Genomic DNA, 26758 nt, shown 5'->3' on the forward strand with positions numbered 1-26758 from the left:
CTCCACAGTATGTACAACAAACACCCTACCCATTGTACTATCACTACTATCACTCTAGTCCTGCATAAAAAGGAAAATTTATGGGTCCGACTATGGTTATCAAATAGGTTTTATTTAATTAATTTATTTTGGCTTTGGGGATCACACCCAGTGATGCTCAGGGCTTACTCCTGGCTCCACAATCAGGAATTATTCCTGAATTATTCCTGACACTGCTTAGGGGACCATATGGGATGCCAGGGATCGAACCCAGGTCAGCTGCTTGCAAGGCAAATGCCCTATTTACTGTGCTATTGCTCTGGCCTCTCAAATAGGTTTTTTTAAAAGGTGAAAACTATGTATGTTCCCTCAGATGATTTATAAAAATTCTCATCTCATCAGACAACTAACAGGATTTTGTATTTTTCAAATTTGATACACAAAAGATGCTATATCTATCAGTTTAGTTCTTGGGTCTTCAATTATTAATGCAGCTAAAGATTTTTTCCCCAATATTTTAAAACCGGTTTTGTTGTTTCTTCCTTTTATGAATGATTTGCTATATGTATCAGCAACACATTACTGATTTGCTTTTATGCTTACTGATCTTTAAAGTGCTCTTCAAAATACTGTAGAGCTTTTGTTATTACATAACTAATGAAGTTAGAACTTTCAGCAGTTTCTTCCTGAGGGATCTGTAGTGTGAAATTAAGGGAAGGAAGAATGTTCAAGTCCATCATCATTTCATCTTGTTTGGAAAAGTCTTCTTCATGGGTAGATGGGGGTATCTAAGAGAAAGAATTATAGAGTATAAGTAAACTAAATTTAAGAGCACATTCACACTTAATTTGATACTATAATGGTATAGGCTAGATTGTGCAAAGTTGGTAGCAAATTACTTGTGTTTTTGTTTTGTTTTGGGGACACACTGGACATCAGGACTTACTTCCGGTTCTGCATTCAGGAATCACTCCTAGCATTGCTCAGAGACTGTATGGGGTGTCACGGATCAAACCTGGGTCGGCTATGGGCAACTCAAGCACCCAACCTGCTGTACTATCGCTCCAGCAATTTGGTAGCAAATTAGCCCAGATATTCCAGTGGCCTCAGCCTCCAAAACTAACTCCTTGCTCTTGTTAGGTGCCCATTAGAAGGCCTCTCTGTCACAGAGACAGTAGGCAAGTCATGGAGATCCTGCTTGGTAAGAGGTTCCCAGTCTCATGGCTACAGGATGCAGAAACTACAGCCAAGAAATGGGATGGGTAAACCCATAACCAGTGTCATTCCTGATCACGTTGTTTGTGCCAAAACTTGGTACAGGGCATGATTTAATTGCTAGGGAAGCTGACAGTGTATGAGCAGATGGAATTTTTGGTGAGCACAGCTTCCTGTTCCAGAACTGGTCAAGTGCTACCACATAAATTTATCTTTTTGTGGTTATGTATATGAACTTTTTAAGAACTGTTTATCTAAATTGCAAGTTGATTGATTGCTCTCTTCTCAAGTTCATATCATTTGATTTAAATAATTTAAATGAGATTTAATGACATGCAACTTAATGTAACTTTAAGTGTTTCAATGAATTTCCCCTTTTAAGAAGGCAAAATATTATGAAGACAAAAATGGGTAATTTTCTAATTCCATATTTTTGGGGGGGTGGATAAAGGGGCACCCTGACTATGCTCAGGGTTTACTCCTGGTTCTGTGTTCAGGGATCACTCTTGGCAGCGCTCAGGGGTCATCTATGTACACTTAAATGAAACCCATGTAACCGTAACCCAAGGGCAGAGTCTTTTTTAACCTGACAGAATTTATATTTTTAAACAAGGTTCTTCTTCAGTGTTTGCTGTCTTAAGGTTTTGTACTTTCTTTTATATGCTGGAATAAGAGTCACTTTGAGAAGTATAACTTTTATTGGCGTTTCTGCAAAGTGGTTCAGTTCACCAATTCTAGAGAAATGTTGCTTGGAAATCCCACCTCTACCTTTAACTAGCTGAATGACCCCAGACAAGCTATTTAATTATTCCATGCTTCATCTGAAAAATTTTGGAAAATAATAATAGTTACCTTACAGGATGATTGAAGTAATAAATGATGCCATTATATATAAAAAGTTCTTGAACATTACCTGTCACATAATGAGTACTTTTTAATGATGACTATTTTGTCTTGAGGTCACACCTAGTGGTACTTAAGGATTTCTACTGGCTCTGCAGTCAGGGATCACTCCTGGTGGGATTGAAGGACCATAGAGGATGCTCGGGATTGAGCTTGGCTCAGCTGTATGGAAGGCATGCACTCCGCCTACTGTACTACTGTGCTTGCCCCCAATGATTATTCTTAAATGTATAATTTGACAGGCTGGAGCAATAGCACAGCGGGTAGGGCGTTTGCCTTGCATGAGACCGACCTGGCTGACATGGGTTCGATTCCTCTGCCCCTGTTGGAGAGCCTGGCAGCTGCCGAGAATATCTCGCCCGCATGGCAAAGCCTGGCAAGCTACCCATGATGTATTTGATATGCCAAACACAGTAACAGAAAGTCTCACAATGGAGATGTTACTGGGCCTGCTTGAGCAAATGATGAACAATGGGAGGACAGTGACAGTGACAGTATATAATTTGACACTGTAACTTTATTTAATATGGAGGTGTTTATACAAAAGTGTCTTTACTACCAATGCAAAAAAAACCAAAAAACAGAAAAACCTGTTAGTGTCACAAACAATAGAATTGAAGCAAATTGGAACATGTAGTAAAAACTGTATCCATTAGATTAAAGAATATTTAGAAGGCCATAATTATAAAGCTAAAAGCACTGGCAGTTTTTTTCTTAACATTCTGTTCTTTAGGACTAGATATTCTTAAATAAAGGCCTGTTTTGTGTGGTTGATCAAATACATTGAATTATTTTACCTGCCTAGGTTATGATATGAATAAAAGAATCAAAATCAGTAGACACCGGAGAATCATTTTCAGAACCTTTGAAGTGCTCTACAGTTACAAATAAACTTTACATAATAACTTAGTACATGTCTAATACATATATACACATACATAATTGTGTGCACATATAATGGAAGTGAAAGTTTTATGACATACAAAAGATAATTAAAATCTGCATTTTAATATTTTTATTCTATCTCATCCTGGATTTTTATTTATTCGTATTTCAAACATGCCTATTTCAACTCTCTAAATTTGTTTCTCAAACCAGACGAGAGCCACAAATTTTTGGTTTGAAAGAGTAAAACACTAAGTTCAGAATATTTTTGTTCAGAATCCCTAGAATAAAGCATAGAATTCTGGCACCTGTTTTTTAAGGGGTGCCATCAAGTTGAAATTTTAAGGGAATAAGGCAAGCAAGATCAAGAAAAGGGAGAGGAAGGTGAAGAAGAGCCTCAGTCACCTCTAGCCCCTAATAGAGGCTGCAGGAAGCTCTGCAGCTAAATGAACCAGGGTAATCCTCTGGAGAAGGCTCCAGGAAGCAGACAGACTTGGTGGAGGTCTCTGCAGAATTATGGGCAAGGTACCAAATTACTTGCTATGTGAATGTTGTATCTTGATCACTCTGCTCAAAGATTTCTGTATCCAGGTCTTTTTAGGAGCCCACCAATACAAACATGTATAGGAATCACTAGTTAGGTATATTTCTGTATTAGCATAATATGTGTCTAGGGCATGAGAGCTCCAGAAAGAAATTCATTCATTGTTTGATGTTCCACAAAAGCAGTTATTGATTGTGGAGGAACCGGTATAAGTATGGCTTATGTTGGTAACCTGTTTTTATGTGTAGGGCTAGTCTATAATTATATTTAATTTCTAACTGTTAATTGTATTGAGAACTGAGAACAAGTATCAGAGAGAAAGCTGATGCTTGCATGCAGGAGGTCCAGGTGTGATACCTAGCACTACATGGTCCCCCAAACACTTCCAGCACAGTGTACGCATTCTTTTTTTGTGAGGGGAGGGCTTGGGGCCACACTGGTGACACTCAGGGTTTGGAGCCACACAGGCAATGTTCAGGGAATATTCCTGTCTCTGCACTCAGAAATTACTCCTGGTGGTGCTCGGGGACCAAATGGGATGCTGAGAATCAAACCTGGGATGCATTGGATGCATGCAAGGCACGCACCCTACCCGATATATTATCACTCTGTCCCCCATTTCTGAGCACTGATCTTGTAGTTCCCCTAACCATCACTGAGTGTAGCCCAAGAAACCAAAACCAAACAAACTAAAAATAAATAAGTAAAATTAACCCCCCCCAAAAAAACCCACTGAAAACTCAGTGCTGTACAATGTTCTCTTTTTGTATCCTAGACTAATCACTTATGACACATCCTAGAATACAATCACAGTGGAAAGGTGAATAATCTGAGTTTTGAAAATTTGAAAATTCAGATAAAATTAATAAATTAACAGAAAATCCATGTAGAGACATAGACATGTAATCTCCACCTCTGTCCTTGACTCTTGGCCTTACCTTCATTGAACTGAAGATGTTCTCAGTTTTGGGGGTCTGCTTAGCCAGTTCAGTCACCCAGCCAAAGTGTTCTTCCATTCTTGCCATCAGATATGTGGTATCATCAAGGTGACGTTGGGTCATCTGGAGGATTTGGGCATATTGCTGGTTGGATATATTGACCAATTTAAGTGCCTCATGTACTCTTTTGTGCAGTTCGGGTACATCAGGACACTCTAGTAAAGAAGAAAGTAACACGATAGAGAAAAGAATTCTGTGAAATTATAGTTGAGTAATGTGAACTTATACCCATCCTTAACACTTTCTATTTTCAGCCTTCTGACCTTATGGAAGTTTTCAAGTAGGTAAAATGGACTTGAATAAAATAACACTAAAATGGCATTCTTTACAGGGCTTCCATACATAACAGATGTAGAATATGTTACTTTTTCACTTCCCCTCTCCTTCTTTTCTGTCCTCTGGGGCAGCTGGCTGATACTCTGGTTCTCCTCTTTCAGGATATATGTGACATGATTGTCATTCCCTGTCATCTTGAAGTTGAGCACTGCCATTTTGAACGTGATGAGTCTCACTTCTTGCAGGAAGCCTTTCAAATCCCCTTCCCACTGACAGTGGAACTAGTTTTCTCCATATGCTGGAATCTCTGTGATCCTGAGATGTGTATCAGAGCCTTCCCGCAACTGTAACTGACAAGTGGGAGAGTCAGAAAGAACCCTTTGTACTCCCAAGCTGTTGAGATTCTGCAGTACTCTGTTATTACTGCAAAACAACTCTTGTGAACTGAGACAGCGTTATTGGAATTTACATAGCTGTGCTTGTGAACAGCTTGATGACGTGTAAATATTATCCAAAGATTATGGAAGTGGCTATCTGCCATTTGGGATCATAAGAGACAGCTGTGGGAAAAGACCACACACTCAGGCCTGAGAGATAGAATAATGGGCAAGGCACTTGCCTTGTGAGTGGTTAGCTCTGGTTCAATTCACATATGGTCTACTGAGCACTACCAGGAATGATCCCCGAGCAAAGAGCCAGGAGTAATCCCTAACACAAAGCCAGGAGTAAACTCTGAGTAAACTCTGAGTAAACACTGAGTGTGGCCACAAGACAAAACAGATGGAAAGACCACATATTCTAAACTGTCTTTTGATTTTACTTAAAAAATCCTTCAGAAAAATTGGAATGGGAAACCCACCAGCCAGAGACCAGGTGACTACCACAGGTCTTAAGCATCAGTTTACCACTTCTTTCTGACATGTAGATAGGAAAAGAAAAAATAACACCAACAAAACTAACCCCTGGGTTTTGTGAAATGATATGGTTCCAGAGGGAACCAGAGATTCACAGAGAGAAAGGGAAGGGTCACATGGGATGAGGGAGTAAGTATTCAAAAGAATACTTACCCGATAAACAGTAGTTGCAATATTGCAATGACATACAAATATTTGAGAAATGATTTTGAGAAGACATTTGAAACAAAGGGAGTTTCAAAAAAAGCAAGAGTTAGGGAACATTTGAAAGGTGATATGAATGTTTTTTGAATTTCTTCTTAAGAACTTCAGAGCTGCATATGCTATACCACTGAGCTATCACCTGCCCCAGAATTTTTTTTTTTTTAGTTTTAAGTAAGCTGTTCTGATTTCCGTTGTATCTTGGGCAAGAAAATATTCTACATTTCTTTTACTTTGTATTTATTAAAATGACTATCCCCGAGGCCAGAATTATAGTACAAGGGCAAGGCACTTGTCTTGAATAAGGGTTTGATACCTGGCATCAATTACTCCTGAGTACTGCCAGGAGTAATTCCTGAGTGCAGAGCCAGAAGTAATCCCTGAGCACTGCAAAACAAAATAAAACAAAAAGATTAACTCAATGTTTCAGATGTATTTAAAGTTTGAAAAAAGCAATTTGAAAAATGATTGAAAATGAAAACTTTTACATACAGTTTGATGATCAGGGGTTGAATATCCATCTAATATGATGGGATTTTAGGGATTTAGCTTCATATTTGTATATATGTGTGTGGTTGTCACCATTGCCACTACCAAAATGATTCTTTACTCCCTCATCCCATGTGACCCTTCCCTTTCTCTCTGTGAACCTCTGGTTCCCTCTGGAACCATATCATTTCACAAAACCCAGGGGTTAGTTTTGTTGGTGTTATTTTACAAGTTTGTTTGCATTTTTAATCATATTCCACATATGAGCAAAACATTGGACAAAACAATTTGTCCTTCAGTTCTTTACTAATTCCATTTAGTATAATGAACTCTAGATCTGATCATTTTTCCCCAGATAGTGCCATTGGACACTGTTTTCTCTTTTTCAGTGGTATTATATTGAATAATATGTCACAGATTCTTTTAGTTAGTCATCTATTGATGAGCAGCTAGGTTGAGTTCGTGCTTTGACTATTGTGAACAAAGCTCTTACGATCATCCTTTTAAGTTAGGTTTTCGTGTTCTTCAGATGAATCCTTGGGGATGGTATTACTAGATCATAAGTAGTCTCCGTTTATTTATCTTAGTTTTCACTGTCTTGTTTCAGTTTTGCCCATACCTGATAGTGCTGGGAGCTTCTCTTGACTCACTGCTTAGATGTTGTTTCCAGAGATGCTTAGTAGTGTGTTGCAGGGATTGAACCTGGACCACCTGCTTGTGATTCATGTATTCAAGCACTTTGAATTATCTCCCCAGGTCCATTTTTATGTTTTATAAGGAATATCCTTAGAGTTTTCCATAGAGATGCACCAATTTACATCCCCACCAACCATGCTCCTGTGTTGTCTTTATCTCCACAGCCTCACCAACACTTCCTGTTTCCAGTCTGTTGGATATAGGCCATTCTCCCTAGTGTGAAGTGATATTGCACTGTGGTTTTTCTTTGCATTTCTCTAATAATAAGTGATGGTGAGTGTTTGTTCATGTGTCTGTGGGCCAACTGTATGTTTTCTTTGGAGGCACATCCTTCTAGGTCTTTTGCCAATTTAAAAACTGCATTTCTTATTTTTCTTATTGTAAAGTTGTGTGAATTCTTTATATTTTTTGGATATAAACCTCTTGTCAGATGTATTATGTGAAAATATCTTCTCCCAATTCGTATTTTTTGTGGTAGTTTATTTTGCTGTGTACGAGCCATTTAATTTGATATCAGCTCTTATAAATACCCAAAACTTTTGCCAGTCGTTGCATAAACTCAAGTTTGACTAAACATAACCTCTTCTAAGAGGTCCCCAGAGTATAAATTTCCACACTCCACAAAGGGAAGTTATACAGCAAAGCTGGAACAGCTCCCAAGTCCCAATTTTAAAATGGAAAATCGTGGCTAGAGAGATGTAACAGGGGTTAAGACACTTGCCTTGCACCCAACTGACCCCAGTTTGATCCCTGGCCACTTATCTGGTTACCTGAACACCTACAGGAGTGATCCCTGAGCAGTAAAAGGTGTGGCCCATAAACCAACAAAAAAAGGAAAATTGGGTTTTCCTGCATGGTATTAGCAGTGGCTTGAACACTTGAATACATGAACACACTAACTTCAAAGGCAGTGACCATACCCACCATCACTGCCTACACCTATGAGATCAGTCTCAAAGATGAGACTGCAAAAAAAATTTTAAAACAATCATAAATAATTTACAAAAATAGCTTAAACATGAATAAAAGTAGGTAAAGTGCTACCTTTTCCTTAAGACTGAAATTTCCTGAAATGGCTATTTTATTGGTATCCCAAGAAACAACTCAACATTTCGTCTTTGAATCTCTTCACATCAACCCCAAACTAGGGTGAGAATGAAAGAGGTGACCCGCTGCTCTCTAGTATTTCTCCAGTAGGGTATAAATACAGGAAGAATTCTTTCAAAGACATCCACTTACACTTTCAGCTTATACTACCAGGAAAAAGAGTTTCCTAGAATAAAGGTGAAGATTCACACAAAACATAATAACACAGAAAAGTAAAAGTTTCTATTCATAGAAGACGTGTTCTTGTCTACAGAAGACACTAAGGAACACACACACCTTAAAGTGAATGAAGGGTTCAGAAAGGTCACAGAAAACAAGATACGTAACAGAGAAAAGTCAAGTGTTTTTATACACCAATAGCAGACCAAAAATGAAGAAAACAATTCTATTTGTGATTACCTCAGAAAGAACAAGATGCCTATGAATGATACATTAAAAAGAAGTGCAAGACTTAGACACTGAAAAAACATCTTTGGAAAAAATTATCAAGGACTTAAATATTAAATGGAAAGACTTAAAATTAATATGGTGGCAAATGTAAATGGATGCCTTCAGTATAACAGTATGGAGGTCCCTAAATTTTTTTTAAAAGTCTTGTAGGCCAGTTATTTCAATAATTTAAAAATAAAACTGAATTATCTCATAAGCCTGCAATCCTTCTGGGTATTTATCTGAAGAAAACAAACAAACAAAAACAGCCATTTGGAAAGATTCCTGCATCCCCATGTTCATTGCAACACAGGGAACAATCTAAATGTCCTCCAGTGGATGAATGGGTAAAGAAAATGTATAGATGCCCTCCTGCTTCCCTACCTGTTTACCTCCCTATCTTCGATCTGTAGACCTACTACCTGCCTGTCTACCTATAGTCAGTGGAATATTATTCAGTCTTAAGAAAGAAGAAATCTTGCAATTTTTGACAACCTGGGAGATCTTCAGGGATTCTGCTTGGTGAAATGAGTCAGATAGAGAAAGACAAATACCACAGGATCTCACTTATATATGGAATCTGAGAACTAAACAAAAACGAGCTCAAAGGGGCTGGAGAGATAGGATTGTGTTTAAGGTGCTTGTCTAGTACACAGCTGACTCTGGTTCAATCCTTAATACCCCATGTGGTCCCTTGAACACTACCAGGAGTAATTGTAAAGCAGATGTCAGTAGTAAGTCAGGTGCAGCCCCCAAAGAAAAATAAATAAATGAATAAAAGGAACTCAAAGATACAGAGAACAGATTGGTGGTTGCCAGAGGTAGGGGGTAGGAAGTGAGTGAAAGCCAAAAGGTACAAACATCTAATGAGAATATAAGTTTAGTTATAAAATAAAAATATATTGAGTTAATAATTCAGCATTGCATAGTTTAAAATTGCTAAGATATTAAGAGTTCATAGATAAAAAGTGTAACTTTTATAAGGAATATTTAAAAGTGTGTAGCATCAAAAAAAAGAGTGTAGATTATAGTGATATGACTAGATTTATTGCGATTACTATTTCACATCTTAAATATCAAGTCATTTTATTAAACACCTTAAACAGATAGAATGTTGTGTGCAAATTAAAACTAATAAAAAAATTTATAAATCTACATGGAATACCAGGCTGGAGTGATAGCACAGCGGGTAGGGCATTTGCCTTGCATGCGACCAACGCAGGTTCAATTCCTCCACCCCTCTTGAAGAGCCCCACAAGCTTTTTCACAGCAAAGCCTGGCAAGCTACCCGTGCTGTATTGGATATGCCAAAAACAGTAACAACGAGTCTCACAATGGAGACGTTACTGGTGCCCGCTCCATCAAATCGATGAACAATGAGAGTGTTACAGTGCTACATGGAGTACCACTATATGGAAACGAACATACCAAAAAAAAGTGCTGAAGAAAAACAAATGAACCCAGGATCGTTATAAACATGAGATTTGGAAAACTGACCAGAATGCTATTGAAACCCATAAGAAAATAATAATTATTTACCTTTGCATATGTAATTCTGATATTCTGGGCATCTTGTATGAAACTCGAAACATTCTGACACATTCAGGCCAAGTTGCCCACAGAGTTCTTTCTCTGGCATTGACCAGCTCTTCGAATTCAGGTTTCGATAGTCGGAGTCTGCATGTAACACAGCACTTGCCCATTAGTGTCACTAGAGTCTCACGTTAGAGGAATGTAGCACTGTAGCACTGTTCTCCCGTTGTTCGTTTATTTGCTGGAGTTGGCACCAGTAACGTCTCCATTGTGAGACTTGTTGTTACTGTTTTTGGGATATCCAAAACTCCAGGGTAGCTTTCCAGGCTCTGCCATGTGGGCGGGATACTCAGTAGCTTGCCCAGCTCTCGGAGAGGGACGGAGGAATCGAACCTGGGTCAGCTGTGTGCAAGGCAAATGTGCTGTCATCTAGGAAATACTGCACAAATATCTATTTGGGGAAGTCCAGTCTTCTCATTACTGTGGTTATTACTCTTCATTTTTAGTGCACACCCCAGAATGGTTAATATATTTTTAATATATTTTGTTAACATATTTAATATAATTTATTTCATGTCTGGAGCGATAGCACAGCAGGTAGGGCGTTCGCCTTACAAGCGGCCAACATGGCCGACCCGAGTTCGATTCCTCCACCCCTCTCGGAGAGCCCGGCAAGCTACCGAGAGTATTCGATATGCCAGACACAGTAACAACAAAGTCTCCAATGGAGACGTTACTGGGCCCGCTCGAGCAAATCGACGATCAACGGGAGGGCCTTTACCTTTATTTCATGTGAGGAATCATGAGGGATTGTTGATAATAGCCTTTGGGAGAAAGATTTGATGAGGTGGAAGGAAATTTAAATTATTTTAAATGTGTTTTATTTTTATTATTATTTTTAATGTCAATTTAATAAACTAAGCAGGGGATTTAAGTCACTTTTCTCTTTTGACTTCTCTACTTAAAAATTGTAGGGGTCAGAGCAATAGGGATGGAGCGATAGCATAGCAGGTAGGGCGTTTGCCTTGCATGCAGCCAACCCGGGTTCGATTCCTCTGCCCCTCTCAGAGAGCCCAGAAAGTTACTGAGAGTATCTCACCCAAGCGGCAGAGCCTGGCAAGCTCCCCGTGGCGTATTTGATATGCCAAAAGCAGTAGCAACAAGTCTCACAATGGAGATGTTACTGGTGCCCGCTCGAGCAAATTGATGAACGGGAGGACAGTGCTATAGTGCTAAAGGGGTCAGAGAGATAGTACAGCAGGTGGGGTGCTTGCTTTGCAAGTGGTTGACCTGAGTTCCATCCCAGGCACCCTATATGGTCCCCAAGCATTGCCAGGAGTGGTCCTTGTGTGCATAAGCCAGGAGTAGCCCTGAGCACAGTCCAATGTGCCCAAAGCACCTGCCCCTTTCCCCCAGAAAAGAAAAAGAAAAAAATTATATACAGGAATTAAGGGCACTTGTCTTACATACAACTGACCTAGGTTATATAACTGGCAGCACATATGAGTCCCTGAGCAACCATGAGTGACCCTGAGCACAGAGCCAGGAGTTATCCCTGAGCACCTCTGAGTCTGACCCAAAAATGGAAAGAATTTTTTTAGTATTTTAAATTTTTTGTTTCTTTTTGGGCCATATTTGAAGGTGCTCAGGAGTTACTCCTGACTCTGAGCCCAGGGATCACTCCTGGTGTGACTCAGGGGATCACATGGGGTGCCAGAGATTGAACTTGAGTTGGATGCCTAATAAGGCAAGCACCTTACTCATTGTACTATCACTCTGGCCCTAATTTTTAAGATAATAATTGGGAAATACATCACAGTTACTGGGAATAATTGGGAAGCATATTAGAGGTATTGGAGATGTTCATTTCTAATCTGAGCAGCAAGCATTTGTTTTGTTATTTTTCTTTTTGCTTTCATACATATACTTATATACTTATGAACAGTGGATCAGAGATTTTGGAAAATACTTAAAGCAACCAAAATTTGAGAATAGTATTTTTTTTTGGTCTGTGAGAACTAAGAATTTATTAAAAAATGATTATGTACAGAAGCAGCATATGTAATTGAAAGTTGACAGTTTCCAACTATTTCACAAAGGAAAAATTTATTGCAGTGCATAACCTGATCATTTTTATATTTATCCTCAAAGTTTAAAAACAAAGCTTTTCATTTCGAGATAAATTGTGAAGTAGATTGTATAAAGAGCCCATGGAGCATTTTTTAATACTTGACATGTCAGGCAACCATCTCTTTTGTTGTCTAGAAAGCATCTTTGCCAATTCCCTGAAGATTTAGTTCTTTTGCCCCTGTAGACACAAAAACTTTCTATAGGAAAGTTTTGTAGAACTTATTTCTGCTCCATACTACATCTGAGCCCCTGAGGAGAAGGTATATAATCTTGTTACTTTATTTCATTTTTGGTTTTGGGGCCATATGAGCCTCTTTTCATCTCTGTGCTCAGGAGTGACCCTTCTCAGTAATTGAAAGACCATACAAGTTGCCAGGGACCCAACCAGGGTTGTCAGAATGCTAAGCAAGCACCTTAACCCTTGTACTATCTAGTTGGTTCCAAGTCTTGTTACTTTATTTTTATTTATTTTTAGTTTGGGGGCCATACCTGGCTGTGCTCAGGGATCACTCCTGGCAGTACTCAGAAGACTACTTGTCATGCTGGGGATTGTCATGCAGGTCAGCAGCATGCAAGGAAAGCTCCTTAACGTTTGAACTATCTCTCTGATCCCTTGATCTTGCTACTTTTGTTTTGGGGTCATACCTGGCAATGCTCAGGGGTTATCCTAGCTCTGCACTCCGAAATTAATATTGGTGGGTCTTGGGAGACCATATGGGATGCTAAGTGATAAAACCTGTGTCAGCGAGGTGCAAGGCATGTACCTTACCCACTGTGGTTTATCTCTGGCCCCTGATCTTGCTACTTTACTTTCTTTTTCTTTACTCCTTCTCATTTTACTTTCCAGGTGGTAAGAATAATTGTTCTCTAATGAATGTTCTGGACATTTGTTCAGGTTATCAATATGTAGGAGCAGGGAAGAGACCCTGATCACTTGGGGGAGAGACTGGTCCCATGGTATGCGAATGAGGGGGAACCTGCAGTTGCATTTGGAAAATCACTTAGATTTCTACTTATATGGAACTTTGCTATACAACATAAAAGATAGACTAGATCAGGGGCCAGGGTGGGGGGAAACGACACATTTTTGTTTTAAAGAATACATTCTGAGTTTTATTCTAGGACTGTTGATGTTTGCTTAAGAGGTCAAGAGAAAAATTATTCCATATTACCGCAGATTGATGTACTTAGCTTAGTTTAGTTTAGTTTAGTTGGTGTCCTGATACTTTTCCTGAATGCTTGGTGATACCAAACACCTGACTTACAAAAAACGCCCATCAGCCCCTGAAATAGAATCCAACAACAGTTCCAGTAATGAAAACTCATGGAACAATGGAACAGGAAGGATATAATGCATGATTTCCTGGCTTTCGTTTCTTATGTGTGAGGTAAGCCCCTCCTGTACAGAGGCCAGTTATGCAATGTTGTTGCAATTGTCCAGAATTTGATTCAGATATTGCCAGTGACATTTGAAAAATCTGTATCTAGTGCCAGAGAGAGTACAGGGGGTTAGACATTTTCCTTGTAATGTCCTGGATCAGCCCCCTGGCACCGTGTATGGTCTCCTGAGCACTGTCAGAGGTCACTTCCAATCATAGAGCCAGAAATAGTCTCTGACCACCTCCAGATGTGGCCTAAGTGTCCTGTCCCATCCCTGCGAATCTGTACATAACTACTATATACAACTTGAAGAGTTTTGAGATGCCATAATCTAAGGCATAAACCAATCCTCACCTCTGAAAGCGTCCTCCTGCATGACCATCATCATCATCATCACTATGTTATTATGTCATTATTATTGACAAGAATATTTAACATGGTATTAAATATCATGGTAATAAATGCATCTTAGCAACATTTTAAGTCACAAAGCAGTATCGTTGACTACAGACAATATCTGTACAGTCAATCTTCAGGATCCATTCCTGCAGCATTACTGAAACTTTGTACTCTTGGGCCAACACCACTCCATATTCCCCTCCCTTCAACTCCTGGGAACCACCATTGTATTCTCTACTTCTGTAGGTTTGACTATTTTAGATTAAATTAGAGGAGCCCTCCTCTACCCCCAACCCCCCCCCCCTTTTTTACATTTTAGAAGTAAGCAACTTTCACTTGTCCTGGTGGAAAATAAGAGATAAATCCAAAGAAATGAATTTTGTGTATTATGTTATGATTTTGAGGACTTACATTAGTGATGCCAAGGTTGGAGGGCTCTGAGTAATATGATGTATGTGACACTAGATTTATTTTTAAATGAAAGTTGAAAAACATTGACTGACTTCAAAGAAATTCCATGGGGTTAAAACAGGATCGATCTTCATCTGTGGGAGTTTTCACAAAAGAAAACTTTCTTCCATAAAGTTTTCCCAATACCTTGGTTTCCTAAAGTTTTCACTTAATTATATTTTCTCTTCCAAAAACTTTGAAAATTTGCTTTAAAAAGAGAGAACAATCTCACAAATGTCTTGATAATGTTAAAAGAGGGATAAAATGGTGTTTGGCACACTATATAGTTGCTTCCAAGAGGCTCTAAAACTTTGATTATTCATAATGTCACTCAGAAAAAGTACACAATGGTCTAGAAATTTCCAAAATTTCCAAAGCTAAACAAAACTTGACTTTAGTATAGACATCTAAGTAAAAACAATCTTAATACTTGCCATTGTCTGGTTTTGGTAAATCCTCTATTGCATGCAATGTCTCGGTAATTGTTTCACTGACACTTTGATAAATAGAGAGAGTGAAATTATAAACTATCTGGAAGAAGTTGAGAATGTCCCAACTTTGCACAAGATCTAGTGTTTCCACTGACTCTTTGGGAAAAGCTGTAAAAAAGTAAGGCTCAATTAGGTCTGTATCTGACATGAAATATGATTGAAAGGCTTGGTCAAATTCTTGCTGCATTTGTTTGAAGACATTATAACTTCTGTTAAAAAGAAATCTCACATCCACTGTCAATTGATTGAACACGTTTTCTATTTGGGTCAGGTGAACATCTTCTTCAATGAGATTTTCATCAACCAGATGATCTTTCTCATTATATTCTTGAAAGGGAAATAGATATTGATATATCTTTCTTAAAAAATGTCCAATCTGTGGGGTGGGAGGGAGATAGAAATGGAATATTTATTTTCTTTCTGTACCATTTCTTATCCGAAAATTTAAAAATAAACTTATAGAAGTCGTTCAGAGTTAAGCATAATTCTGAAAAAAAAAAAAAAAAAGGTAAAAAGGTAAAGGCCCTCCCGTTGATCGTCGATTTGCTCGAGCGGGCCCAGTAACGTCTCCATTGGAGACTTTATTGTTACTGTGTCTGGCATATCAAATACTCTCGGTAGCTTGCCGGGCTCTCCGAGAGGGGCGGAGGAATTGAACTCGGGTCGGCCATGTTGGCCGCTTGTAAGGCGAACGCCCTACCCGCTGTGCTATAGAACTTATTAACGCTGAAAAAAAATTTACTTAAATTATTAACACTCTTGTACATTATTTTGACTATGGAAATGAAATTTTAAATTTCTTCCTGTTTATTTGTCAACCAAAGACCACTTAAAAATATTGTTCACAACACAACTTGAAGTACTTAAAGGCTAGCAGTACTAAGGCCAGAAGAGTACCTTAGAGAATTTCCAATATATAAAGGATCTTTCCTTTAACCTATGTTTTAATGTCTTGTTTTTTTCCTTCAGTAGAATTCCATTAATATGTTTATGCTCTTCTCTTTCTAATCACACAAATTAATCCACTCAAAAGAAAACATCAACACATTCACATTGAACTATATGTATCTTTATACAATTAAACAGGTGACTTAGGGAGTTTACATATTAACAATGATCCAAACCCTTCTTGGCTAAAGTTAAAGGAATAAGGCTTTATTTTTACAATTTCCCTCCAGTGGGAGAACATTTTCAAGTAGTCTCCATATGTTGAATCACCTGTGTGACTCGAGTTCATGCCAGAACATAGCTTCCATGATATGCTATGCTGGTAATGATAAGAATCCTGACATGACCTCCTGGTTATGATACAGTAGAGATATGGTTACTCTGAGAGTTATCAACTGTAGAATAAAACTGTATAGCATTCCAAGTTGTTCAAAGAACATTTTAGGATTCATGCCTTTTACAATCTGGATTAATCCTGTCTCTCCTAACAGATTCTTTATATATCTAAATTTTCCAGAAAGATAAATCTTGAAGCCTAAAGAAATTTTCGTAAGGAAATTTCATAAGGTCACATAAATGGTAGACATAGAAACCTTTGAATTTCAGTAAGCATTCATTAATCCCTATTCTGATATGTCACACAGGGATGGTGTCTTTACAAATACAGCAGAAGCAGCCAACCACTGTAGGCAAATTAACTCAGCAGAGGAATTATCCTGGGAATGCTCCCTCCACAGTGAGCACAGCACTGTCAAACCCAGCGCATTCTTGACTACAGAGAGGGAAATTTCATTCCATTCAGCTCACATCTTGACGAGGTTGTAAAACTCAGGCCAATAAACTTAGAGTCTGATATAGCGAATAGCTCCTCCTAGTTAGGTCACCACCCTCTGTGATTTCCTCTGCCAGGTGATAGCCAAAGGAGACAAAAAAATAAGCAATCATGCCAGTCCTGTGACACATTATGGATAGTGCTAAAGGACACCTGAACACGAGTATTTGTGTCCACACACATGTGCACGTGAGAGTTATATGTAAGCTTGTTGAGAGATTTAGGAGACATATGTTCATATGTTTGGTCTTCAGGCAAAAAAATAAAGTGTGTTGAGATCAGAGATGATGATGCTATCATTCAGAAACAATTCAACAAATATTTATTGGGTAATAGAAATACTTAAATGAACCCAAGAAATGATCCCTGCCCTCAAAGAGCTTACAATATAGTGTGGAACATGTTCACCAAAAACAAATAGAGGGTGGAAGGAGCCCAGGTTTTCTGAGGGAGGTACATAGCCTTATAAAAGGGAGAGACAAAGACTGAATGGTTGTCCCAACCTGCTAAAAATCATATGAACACAAATGATACATATATCAGCATGAGTATTTGATTCTAGCTAACAAAAGCCCAATAGAAAACCAGGCATCTCTACACTAATAATAGGGACAGTGATGGAGGGTCTCAGGCATTTTGGTGTTGGTGGGGTATGGCAAAATTTCAGCAATATCATAAATTTAATGCTATTATAACTATGTTACCTAAAGTGTAATTTAAAAAATGAGATGAATAGTGGTGAAAAGATCGTACAAGAGTTAAGCCCTTGCCTTGCATGGTTGAATCCCCTAGGTTGAATCCCCATCACCATATATGGTTCCCCAAGCACTGCAAGGTATCACTGATGAGCACAAAGTCAGGAGTAGTTCTGAGTAGGAATAGTTCTAAGTGCTGAGTATGGCTACCTTTCAAAATAAAATGAAAATTAGTATTTGTGTGACCTCCCAAGCAGTTATCGGGGGCCTGGAGGCCTCTCCAAGGCATTCTCAACAAATTGGGCTGTGGTTCAATGCAAGGGCACAAAGATGTGATGCTGCTTGGGTCGTGTGGTGTGGGAATAACCTGGGTCATCCTGGTGGTGCTTGGAGGCCTCCAGCACCATTCCTGGTGATGCTTTGGAGACTGCATGGTACTGAGGATGGGCTAGGGTTGACCACAATCATGGCACATAAGGTGTATATTTATATATATCTTAACCCTATACTATCTCTCTGGTCCCATACATTTAGCATTTTAAAAGGTTGAAGAAGGTACCATAACTGTGAAGTCTTGAGTTCTATTTTCCCCATACCGTATTTCTCACAGAGGACCAAGTAGGTTGGCAAGTTGTATACAATCTCATGCGGTTACTTTCCAGGCAAGATTTGCTTTCATTCCAGGAAGATGCCAAAGATACCTGGCATAGGTTTTCTTCTTGTTTCAGATGTTTCTGAACTTCATTCATAAGTTTTAATGCTTCCTAATTTAAAATGATAAACAAACATTGTATTTCCACTTCATGACTCCATATACCTTACTTGATTTCACCCAGAACTAAACATGTGTATGTTGAATGTGCATGCAAAAAAGGTGCATGTGGACTGATGAGGAGAGAGCTAAAGAGTTAGAGAGCATGTCAGGAAATCACAGGACCCTGTTGGTCAGAGCCCAGTTAGCTCCCAGCACTAGGAAGACAAAAAGACTCCCCCCACCACCCCTCACTCTCCCCAAAATGTGCAGTTCAGGAGAGATGACTCATTAGGCTGGTGCACGTGCTTTGCATGCAGAAGGCCCAAGTTCAGTCCTGGCTCTGCTAGGTCCCCTGAGCACAGAGCTGAGAGTAGTCCCTGAGTAGTACAGGATGTGACCCCCCCAAACAAACAAAAAGTGAATATTATAAACTATTTTTATCCCTTTTTCAAGCCCCTTCATTCCTTCTTCAGGGTGGTAGGCCTACCCAAATTTATTGTGTTTGATTAGGAAAAGATATCAAAGAATCTCTGTTGTGAAAATTAGGTCCATTTGTTTATTCACTCGTTTGTTCAGCTAGTGTCTATCCAATGGTTACTGTGGTTCGGGCATCGTGCTAGATTGTTGTGAACCACAGCAATGGAGGGGTGCCCAGGGTCCCTCCTTTGGGAGAATGACTATGATCTCATTTGTCTTCATAACTAGTCTTTGGAGGATGTAGAAAACAGGTTTTAAGTACTATAAAGGTATCAAAGTACATTTTCACTTATGCTTCCTTTAATTTTTTTTATCTTCTTAAACACTGAATGAAAGTGTTCTTCTCAAGTCTCAATTCTCTTTTGCTATCTTTTTCATTCTGGTCCTTACTCGAGTATGCCCCCTTGTGGTGTCTGCTGTCCTTGGTCGGGCCCCACTCGGTGGTGAGGAGCCCAGCACAGTAACACCTGGACCAAGACCCTTCTTAGTCCTGCCTGCCGAGCTCCCTGCTGGGCTTGCACCCCTTTCTGACTCCCATGCCAGCCTTTGGACATCTGAGACCAATTCCTCTCATGCCTGGGATGCAGTTTGGGGAGATGGTCTACCTGCCCGCAGTAGTCAGGTGGTGGAGCCTTCCTTTAAGTGCTTCCTTTAAGCACAGGAAAGAGCAGTTTCTGGACCCATTATTAGCTTATTGTGATTCTTTCTCTTCTCTAACTGGAAGAAAAAGAAATCTTCCATTCCTGACAAGCCCAAAGAACTCCCAGAGCTCTGAAAAATCTTCCTTTCCTCTGAAGGGCTTATTTTTCTGCTGTCTTCGGGGCAGAGTTCTGGGCCAAGCCAGGTGGCATTTGTTATGTCCCACATAAGAAACCTGGCAGGACCCCAGTTGGCCAAATGCACCATGTGACCCCCCCCAAAAGTTTCTTATATCCATGGGCTTTTAGAGCAATCTTGAAGCCTACATCTTCTCAAGAAAGTTGGCTTCACTCTCAGGCAACAACACCTGCCAGGATTCTCCTTCAGTGCCAGGTTGAAATATTTAGGCATTGCTCAGCAGGTAGGCATTTGCCTTGCATGTGGCCGACCCAGGTTCGATTCCTCCATCCCTCTCGGAGAGCCCAGCAAGCTACCGAGAGTATCCTGCCCACACGGCAGAGCCTGGCAAGCTCCTCGTGGAGTATTCAATGTGACAAAAACAGTAACAGTGCTACCATAAATCCAAATCCCATTACTTCCAATTTCAAACTATACATATTGTATATTCCTGGGCAAATTAGCCACATCTCTGGGTCTCATTGTTCTCTTTATCAAGAAGGATAAACAATAAGATTCACCTCAAAAGCTTCCGTCAGCACTTTGCCAACATAATAAAAACCATTTATGAAATCACATGTCCCAAGTCTGGGGGGTTCAGTGTTGCCACAAATGAAGTCCTGAAGTTCTGGAATGATCCGTCCTCTCCTTTTGTTTCTCTTAAATGTGCTGTCAGCTGAAAATGTCCATATTTAGGACTCTATACCTGTATTTTGCAGTTGATCAAAATCCTATAAACCTGTATGTGGCTGGGGGGGGGGTGGTGAGGGCAGGTAAATCACTTTAACCTTGCTAGGGTTCCCCCTTAAGTTCCAGATGGCTAACTAGGTATTAATGGGGAAAGGTTAGGTTGATGATGTAGGTCACCTGACTTTAGACAGAGCTCTATGCTGGGACACTGGTAGTGCTCATTCCCCAGATGCCAATCCTTAACTTGTCTAAAGTAGGTTTTATTCAATGTTTAAAATAATTTCAGGATGGAGACTCAGGTTCAACAAGTTTTTCTTCTTTTTTTTTCTTAATTTTAAAAAAGAATTAAAAGAAGTTGATGATGGTCTGTTTAAAATAACACTTTAAAAAGCTCATGTGTTCACTTTAGCCCTTGACTGCTGAGAATGCTTTGAACTGATTAAACCTAGGAGCCCTCCTTTTTTTTTTCCAGATAAATTTGTTAATGGAGTATCCAATCCTTGAGTAAAACTCAATGACTTTGTTTTGGTTTGGGGGCCACTCCCAGCTTTGTTCAGACATTACTCCTGGCTTTGATCTTAGGAATCACTCCTGAAAGGGCTCAGGAGACCATATGAGGGGCCTGGGATAGAATCTGGGTTGGCCACCTGCAAGGTATTCACCCTACCTGCTATACTATGGCTCTGGCTCGCAGTGACTCTACACAAGAAGCAGGCTTTAAGCAAAAATGAAGTCTTCAAGTTCCCAGGATTCTTCAGAGCTACAACTGAAGTTAGTGCTTGCATGAGCCTGCCCAGGCTGCTGCTTTCTTTTCCTAGTGGTACCTCCATGGCTTGTCAGGAGGCCTGGGAAAGTCACTGGTCCCATAGCTACAGTTCCACCTCTTTTCCCCCTATTGCTCATTCCAGGGCTTAATCATTGATCACCATCCTAAGCCTCCATTTACTTAGCTGGAGAGCTGTCAGTTAGCTGTTAGAATGTGAGAATGTGTCTGTGAATGACCTGTCAATGATATATTTTGTTATTATCCCCAGACCTCTAACCTCACAAGCCCACCAGGAAGAAACCCAGCTCCAAAGCCTTCTGCTGTTTCCTCACCAGGAACCAAATATTATTTCCCCCCAGTTGTTTGATAGTAATGGGAGCTCCCAATGGGAGCAAAACTTGAAGCTGCTAGCAGTCTTCTTTCCTTTGTAGGAACCCCAACCATGGCATCAACTCACTGGTGATAGACTTTGGGTTCAGCCTGTCCCAAAGCTCTGTCCCATTTGCTTATGGACACTCAGAGCCCACTGAGCTTGGAAGCGAAGAGAATTCCAGTGGTTATGGGATTCAGTGGCCTCTGACTGTATAGGTCTTTAGGTTCAGGTCTCAGGAGGACTTATCAAAACTCCTAGTTGTTTTCATTGAAAAATTGACTGTGGAAGCAGCTGATGGCTCAGGCGGCTAAAAACACCTGCCTCACCAACTTGAGGTCATGCGTTTGATCCCTGGTACCTCCTACATGCGCCCAGCCAGAGGTCATAGCAGCTCTGCCAATGGTGATGCTCGGCACAGCTGCACCACAGTCTCATGTGTGCACGTACCACAACTAAAGGGTGCAACCCCCTAGCAAACACTGAACTAAAAAGGTGTGAGCACTGTGGCCTGGAGTGCGACCTTTCTGGTGAGCAAGTAAGCGAGCAGCACAACTAAAGTGTGCTCTGGCAATCATCAAGGCTGCGTGACTGAGCACAGCAACCTGATGGACAACTATGGACAAGTGCCACAACCAAGTGTCCAGTGAGATCCCAGGCTATGTCAACCACAGCATCAACAGAAGGAAGAGGAGAGATAAAGAATAAAACTTGTAGAAAGGTGAAAAGGGCATAGAGTTTCACTTTTGCAGGATGGACAGAATTCTGGGGATGGGGCACATGCTATTTGAATGGTACAGAGAAAACATGGTGAGGATGGCAGCTTTACGTTATGTGTATTTTGCTAGTACCCAGGCCTTCTTAAACATGAAAATAGAGTCATGGAGAGAATATAGGGACCACGGTTCTTGCCTTACATGCTGCTTCCCTGGTTTAATCCCCAGTACCGCACCTGGTCTCCGGAGTACTGCCAGGAGTGACCCTTCAGCACAGAGACAGGTGTAGTTCCTGAGCACTTCTAGGAGTAGCCCAAATGCCTCCACCCTAACTGCCCCCTCCAAAAAAAAGAAAAGAAAAAAAACTTAGAAACAAACTTATACTCAAGGTTGAAAAATTATATCACCCAAAATGATGTTTGTTACAGTTTTGACTTCTTCTTTGATTTAAGGGTAGCACTGTAGCACCGTCCTCCCATTGTTCATCGATTTGCTCAAGCAGGCACTAGTAACGTCTCCATTGTGAGACTTGTTACTGGTTTTGGCATATCAAATACGCCATGGGGAGCTTGCCAGGCTCTGCCTTGAGGGCAAGATACTCTCGGTAGCTTGCCAGTCTCCCCGAGAGGGACGGAGGAATCGAACCCAGATCAGTTACGTGCAAGGCAAACGCCCTACCCGCTGTGCTATTGTAATGTCGGAAAATGATTTTGATATTGGGGATCAAACCTGAGGTTTTTCTTATGTGTGTATGTGTTCTATCACTGAGCCATGTCCCTAGCTAAAAAAATAATTTAAAAAATATTTTAATTATCTTGACCGTTATGTTAATTCTCAAGGTTACTAAAATACAAGCCATGGTATATCTAGGATTTAGAAATGTGAGTTTTATACTTTCTAACACATAAACAATTTTTAACACCTTCCATGGAAATTTGGAGATGATCTCCAATAATTAGAGAATTAACATGAAAGGTATTTGAATGAAAAACCTGATTAGAGGTCAAAGAGAGGAGAGAGGGCAAGGCTTTGTTAGGCTGACATATTATTTCATATATATTATTATATTTCTTTCAGTGCTTATGTCAAACTGTTGCATGTAGCTACATGCAAGGGAACACCTGGGGCATTGGAAGAATGGGGGTGGGGGTGGGGGTGGGAAGGTCCTCCACGTTCCAGAAGACTTAGCAACTCCCTCTTTCTTTGTTCTCTTGCATCCAGTCACAAAGAATTGTTATTTAAGAGGTAAAAGATGGGTGTTATTGTCTAGTTTTAACTAAACTAACTAACCTTCACTAAACAGACAGGAGGCTTAACATTTTTTTGGGAAAAACAATTAAGCACATTAAGAGCAATTTAAAAAACATGAATAATAAAGCTCAGGTAGACAAGAAGCAAATGGCAGAACTGTCAATTTCATTTAATAAAGAGTGACTCTTTATTGGCTTCATGGTGAAGTGAAAATATAATGATTCAAGTAGATCTGGCAAGCCAGTTAAAAATAAAAAATATCAAAATAAATGGAAACATTGACTCACATCCATTCAAACTAGTGATAAACTAAGTATATTTTGTGTAATGAGATAAGGGTGGTAACAATTTATGCACCTAATTTATAAATAAACATGTATATTAAAGTGAATTTTTAAATGTTTTAATAATAGGGATAAGGGATCAGAAACTTTGGGAAATACCGATCTAGCTAAAATCTCCCTGAGCGCTTTTGACTTTATAACCTAATTCAGGAGGGAGTAAGGATAAAACATTTTAAAGGAAGCAGCATTTCCCAAATAGAGATAAATCCCAGATTTTCTAAGTTTAGAGACCTCTAGAGTCTATTCTACAAGAAAGTCGCTCTTTAAAGAAATTTGAAATTGCCTTCAAACTTTTTCTGCAAATGGACTGCTCCCCAGAAAATCTTTTTTTTTAAATTTTTTTTTTATCTTTGATGTTCATTTAGGTATGAGACATGACTAAAGGATTTGACACATTGCTTACATTTGTAAGGTCTCTCTCCAGAATGAACTGTCTCATATAGCATGAGCTTTGAGAGTCTGCTACAGGCTTTTTTACATTGTTTACACTGGTAAGGTTTCTCTCTGGAATGAATTCTCTCTTGTCCAATAGGACTGAGCACCTTGAAAGGCTTTCCTACATTCTTTACATTGTTAAAGTTTCTTTCCGGAATGAATTTTCTCATGCACAGTTAGAAGTGAGCACCTGTTAAAGGCTTTCCCACATTCCTTACATTTATGAGTTTTCTGTCCAGAATAACAGGGAAAATAAGTAATTCACTAACAGCACTAACAAATACAATGTTTATCGGCTGTGTTTAAGAACAGATTCTTTTCAATGACCCTACCTGCTTTTCTTCCTTGCATTTCTTCAGTGTTTTCATTAGATTGCTGTGTTCCTCCCTTCTTCTTTCCATCATGATTTTCATTTGCTTAATACCAATCAAAGCTTTCTTCACCTCTTCATCTATATTTTTCTTCTCTGTTTTGGAAGAATCTAAGAGATATGTTGCAGTATATTTCTTTGAAATCTCATCAGAGACAGTACACAATTCAATGAGTTCACCAGTTTTTCATGTCCCCTAAATAGACATTTACTTGTTCCTTTTTAGCATCTCACTCTAAAAGCAAATCATAAGGAATTAGCTGTCAGCTGCCACATGGAGAATTCCTTCTGCTCCTCACTTCTGAAATCCTGGGCAAGTCAGGTTTGTTTAGCATCATTCTTGTCATTTTCTGCAAGCCTGTTTTCATTTATCTTGCCTTTACCCCCTTAACTTAAGACCCAAGTGTGTTTATATTAGAGAACAGTTCAAATTTTATTCATAAACAATTTGTACTAAATGCCCAACTGGGAACCTCAAACAGTGAACAATTTCCCTTTCTTTCAGCTTCAATTACCTTCCCAAGAGGCATCAAATCTAGAAAATATCTCATAACGCAAGATTTCTTAGTAACCCACTGAACATCTCTAACGCACCTTTAATAAGCCTTTTGTGGTTGTAAAATCTTTCTTCTTTGGCCATTCTCTTCACAGTAGCCCATGTGACTCCTAAGTCACTTACTCTTATTTCCAAATATAATAATAGATCTCAAACAGGCTTCATTTTAACAAGCTATTTTTCTAAGTGTTAGGGAGTCCAAGTATAGATTATCCAGCCAAGGTCACAAGTTAATAAGCACAGACCAACCAGATTCGATGCCATTATAATCCAGTTTCACTAAAGCACAGATTACTTTAATTGTTTAAAGTTTTTAAATGCTAGAAAAGAATTTCACTGTTCATTAAAACTGTGCTTAGATGACACCAAACATCTGGATGAAACTAAGAAAAGCAGTCCAAAAATTGGCAAGTTCTATCTACACGATAGCAAACATCTGGGTTTGTGAACGGTCTCAGATACTCAACTAGAATTTTCTATTTTTATCCAGATGTTTGGCGTCATGTCTATTTGGTAAAAAAGCTGAGAGAAGGTCTCAGCACGGAACTAGAGAGCCATAATGAATACGATTATCTCTCAACTGTAAATCACAGGACATGCCAGTAGGACATGCAAACATGCAAACAGGACGTGGCACAGATAAGGAAACCAAACAAACCCTTCAGGTTTCCCTGGACCTCAGTCTTGTCCTTCCAAGGAGGTGCACAGTGACAGTCTTTCAACCACAGCAGATGCACAATAAATAACAAGAGTGGTGGCTTCATGTTCCTGCTGTTTCTGCAAAGGAAAAATAAACCTGCATCTGATGCTTTTCATTAGGTTAGTTTCTGTAGGCATCAATTGGAAACACATGGCGATCCAAAGCATTTTTCTGTCAAATTTTCCTTATGACTTTAGACAATTTACGCTAATATGCTGAGGACATAGGAAACCTGGACTATAAATTTAGAAAAAAGACAACCCAAGTTCTCATTTTGTTTACATTCTTCATGACAGTTAAATAAGGTGATCATCTGAAATACTTGACATTTAAGGCAGTGAATAGTATGGATCACAGTCACATGGAATATAAACTTTACTTCAGTTCCAAACACAGAATTAATTAAAATATATTAGAGATTTTTTCTCTGAAAATTTCTGAATCCTCAGGTGATTCACTACTTACATTTTATTTGAATGTAAAAGCAGTCTCATACATTTTCCTCATACTTTTTTTTATAAAATGCATCCAGATATATCAATATTCAGCAGTTACAGTTTTTCCTTCTCAGATGGTGGATTTTCTCCGAATTTAATTTTAATCTCATATGCATCAGTTACAAACACTTCAAGTGCAAATGCTTAAACTTCACTCAGAAAAAATTAAATAATAACATGTCTCAATAAAGTGAAATCTGTAAAATAAGTTATGTTATCTGAATTTCTTGCAAAGGGAGAGATACATAATTATCTTTCATACATTTGCTGTTTTGAAAAAAACCACTTCTTTATTGAACATTTAGAATATCTTTTAAATATAACAATAAAATCTGTAGTATAAATTTAATCCATGTATCTATATACAATGCATACATCAACCATTTTAATTAACATTACCTTTCTACCAAATAAAGACTTTGAAAATATAATTATTTACCAGCAACTGTATAGTATCTTCCAAGTGAAGTTTCTATCAGCTTCTATATGTATTTTCACTTCCTTCTGACTTAATTTTTTTTC

General features: G+C 39.1%; 1 protein-coding gene across 1 annotated transcript; it reads right to left on the minus strand.

Annotated features, from left to right (window-relative positions):
* Window positions 1–578: 578 nt before the first annotated feature.
* Window positions 579–25803, minus strand: CLUL1 (clusterin like 1). The gene is made up of 7 exons (XM_056138442.1): window positions 25698–25803; window positions 24446–24594; window positions 18091–18258; window positions 14963–15395; window positions 10176–10313; window positions 4465–4679; window positions 579–767 (listed from the first exon to the last, which is right to left on the minus strand). The coding sequence occupies exons 1-7, from the start codon at window positions 25801–25803 to the stop codon at window positions 579–581; spliced, it is 1398 nt and encodes a 465-aa protein (XP_055994417.1).
* Between the last annotated feature and the right edge of the window lie 955 nt (window positions 25804–26758).

Source organism: Sorex fumeus, unplaced genomic scaffold (genome assembly GCF_029834395.1).
Source record: "Sorex fumeus unplaced genomic scaffold, SorFum_2.1 ptg000128l, whole genome shotgun sequence".
Taxonomy (NCBI): domain Eukaryota; kingdom Metazoa; phylum Chordata; class Mammalia; order Eulipotyphla; family Soricidae; genus Sorex; species Sorex fumeus.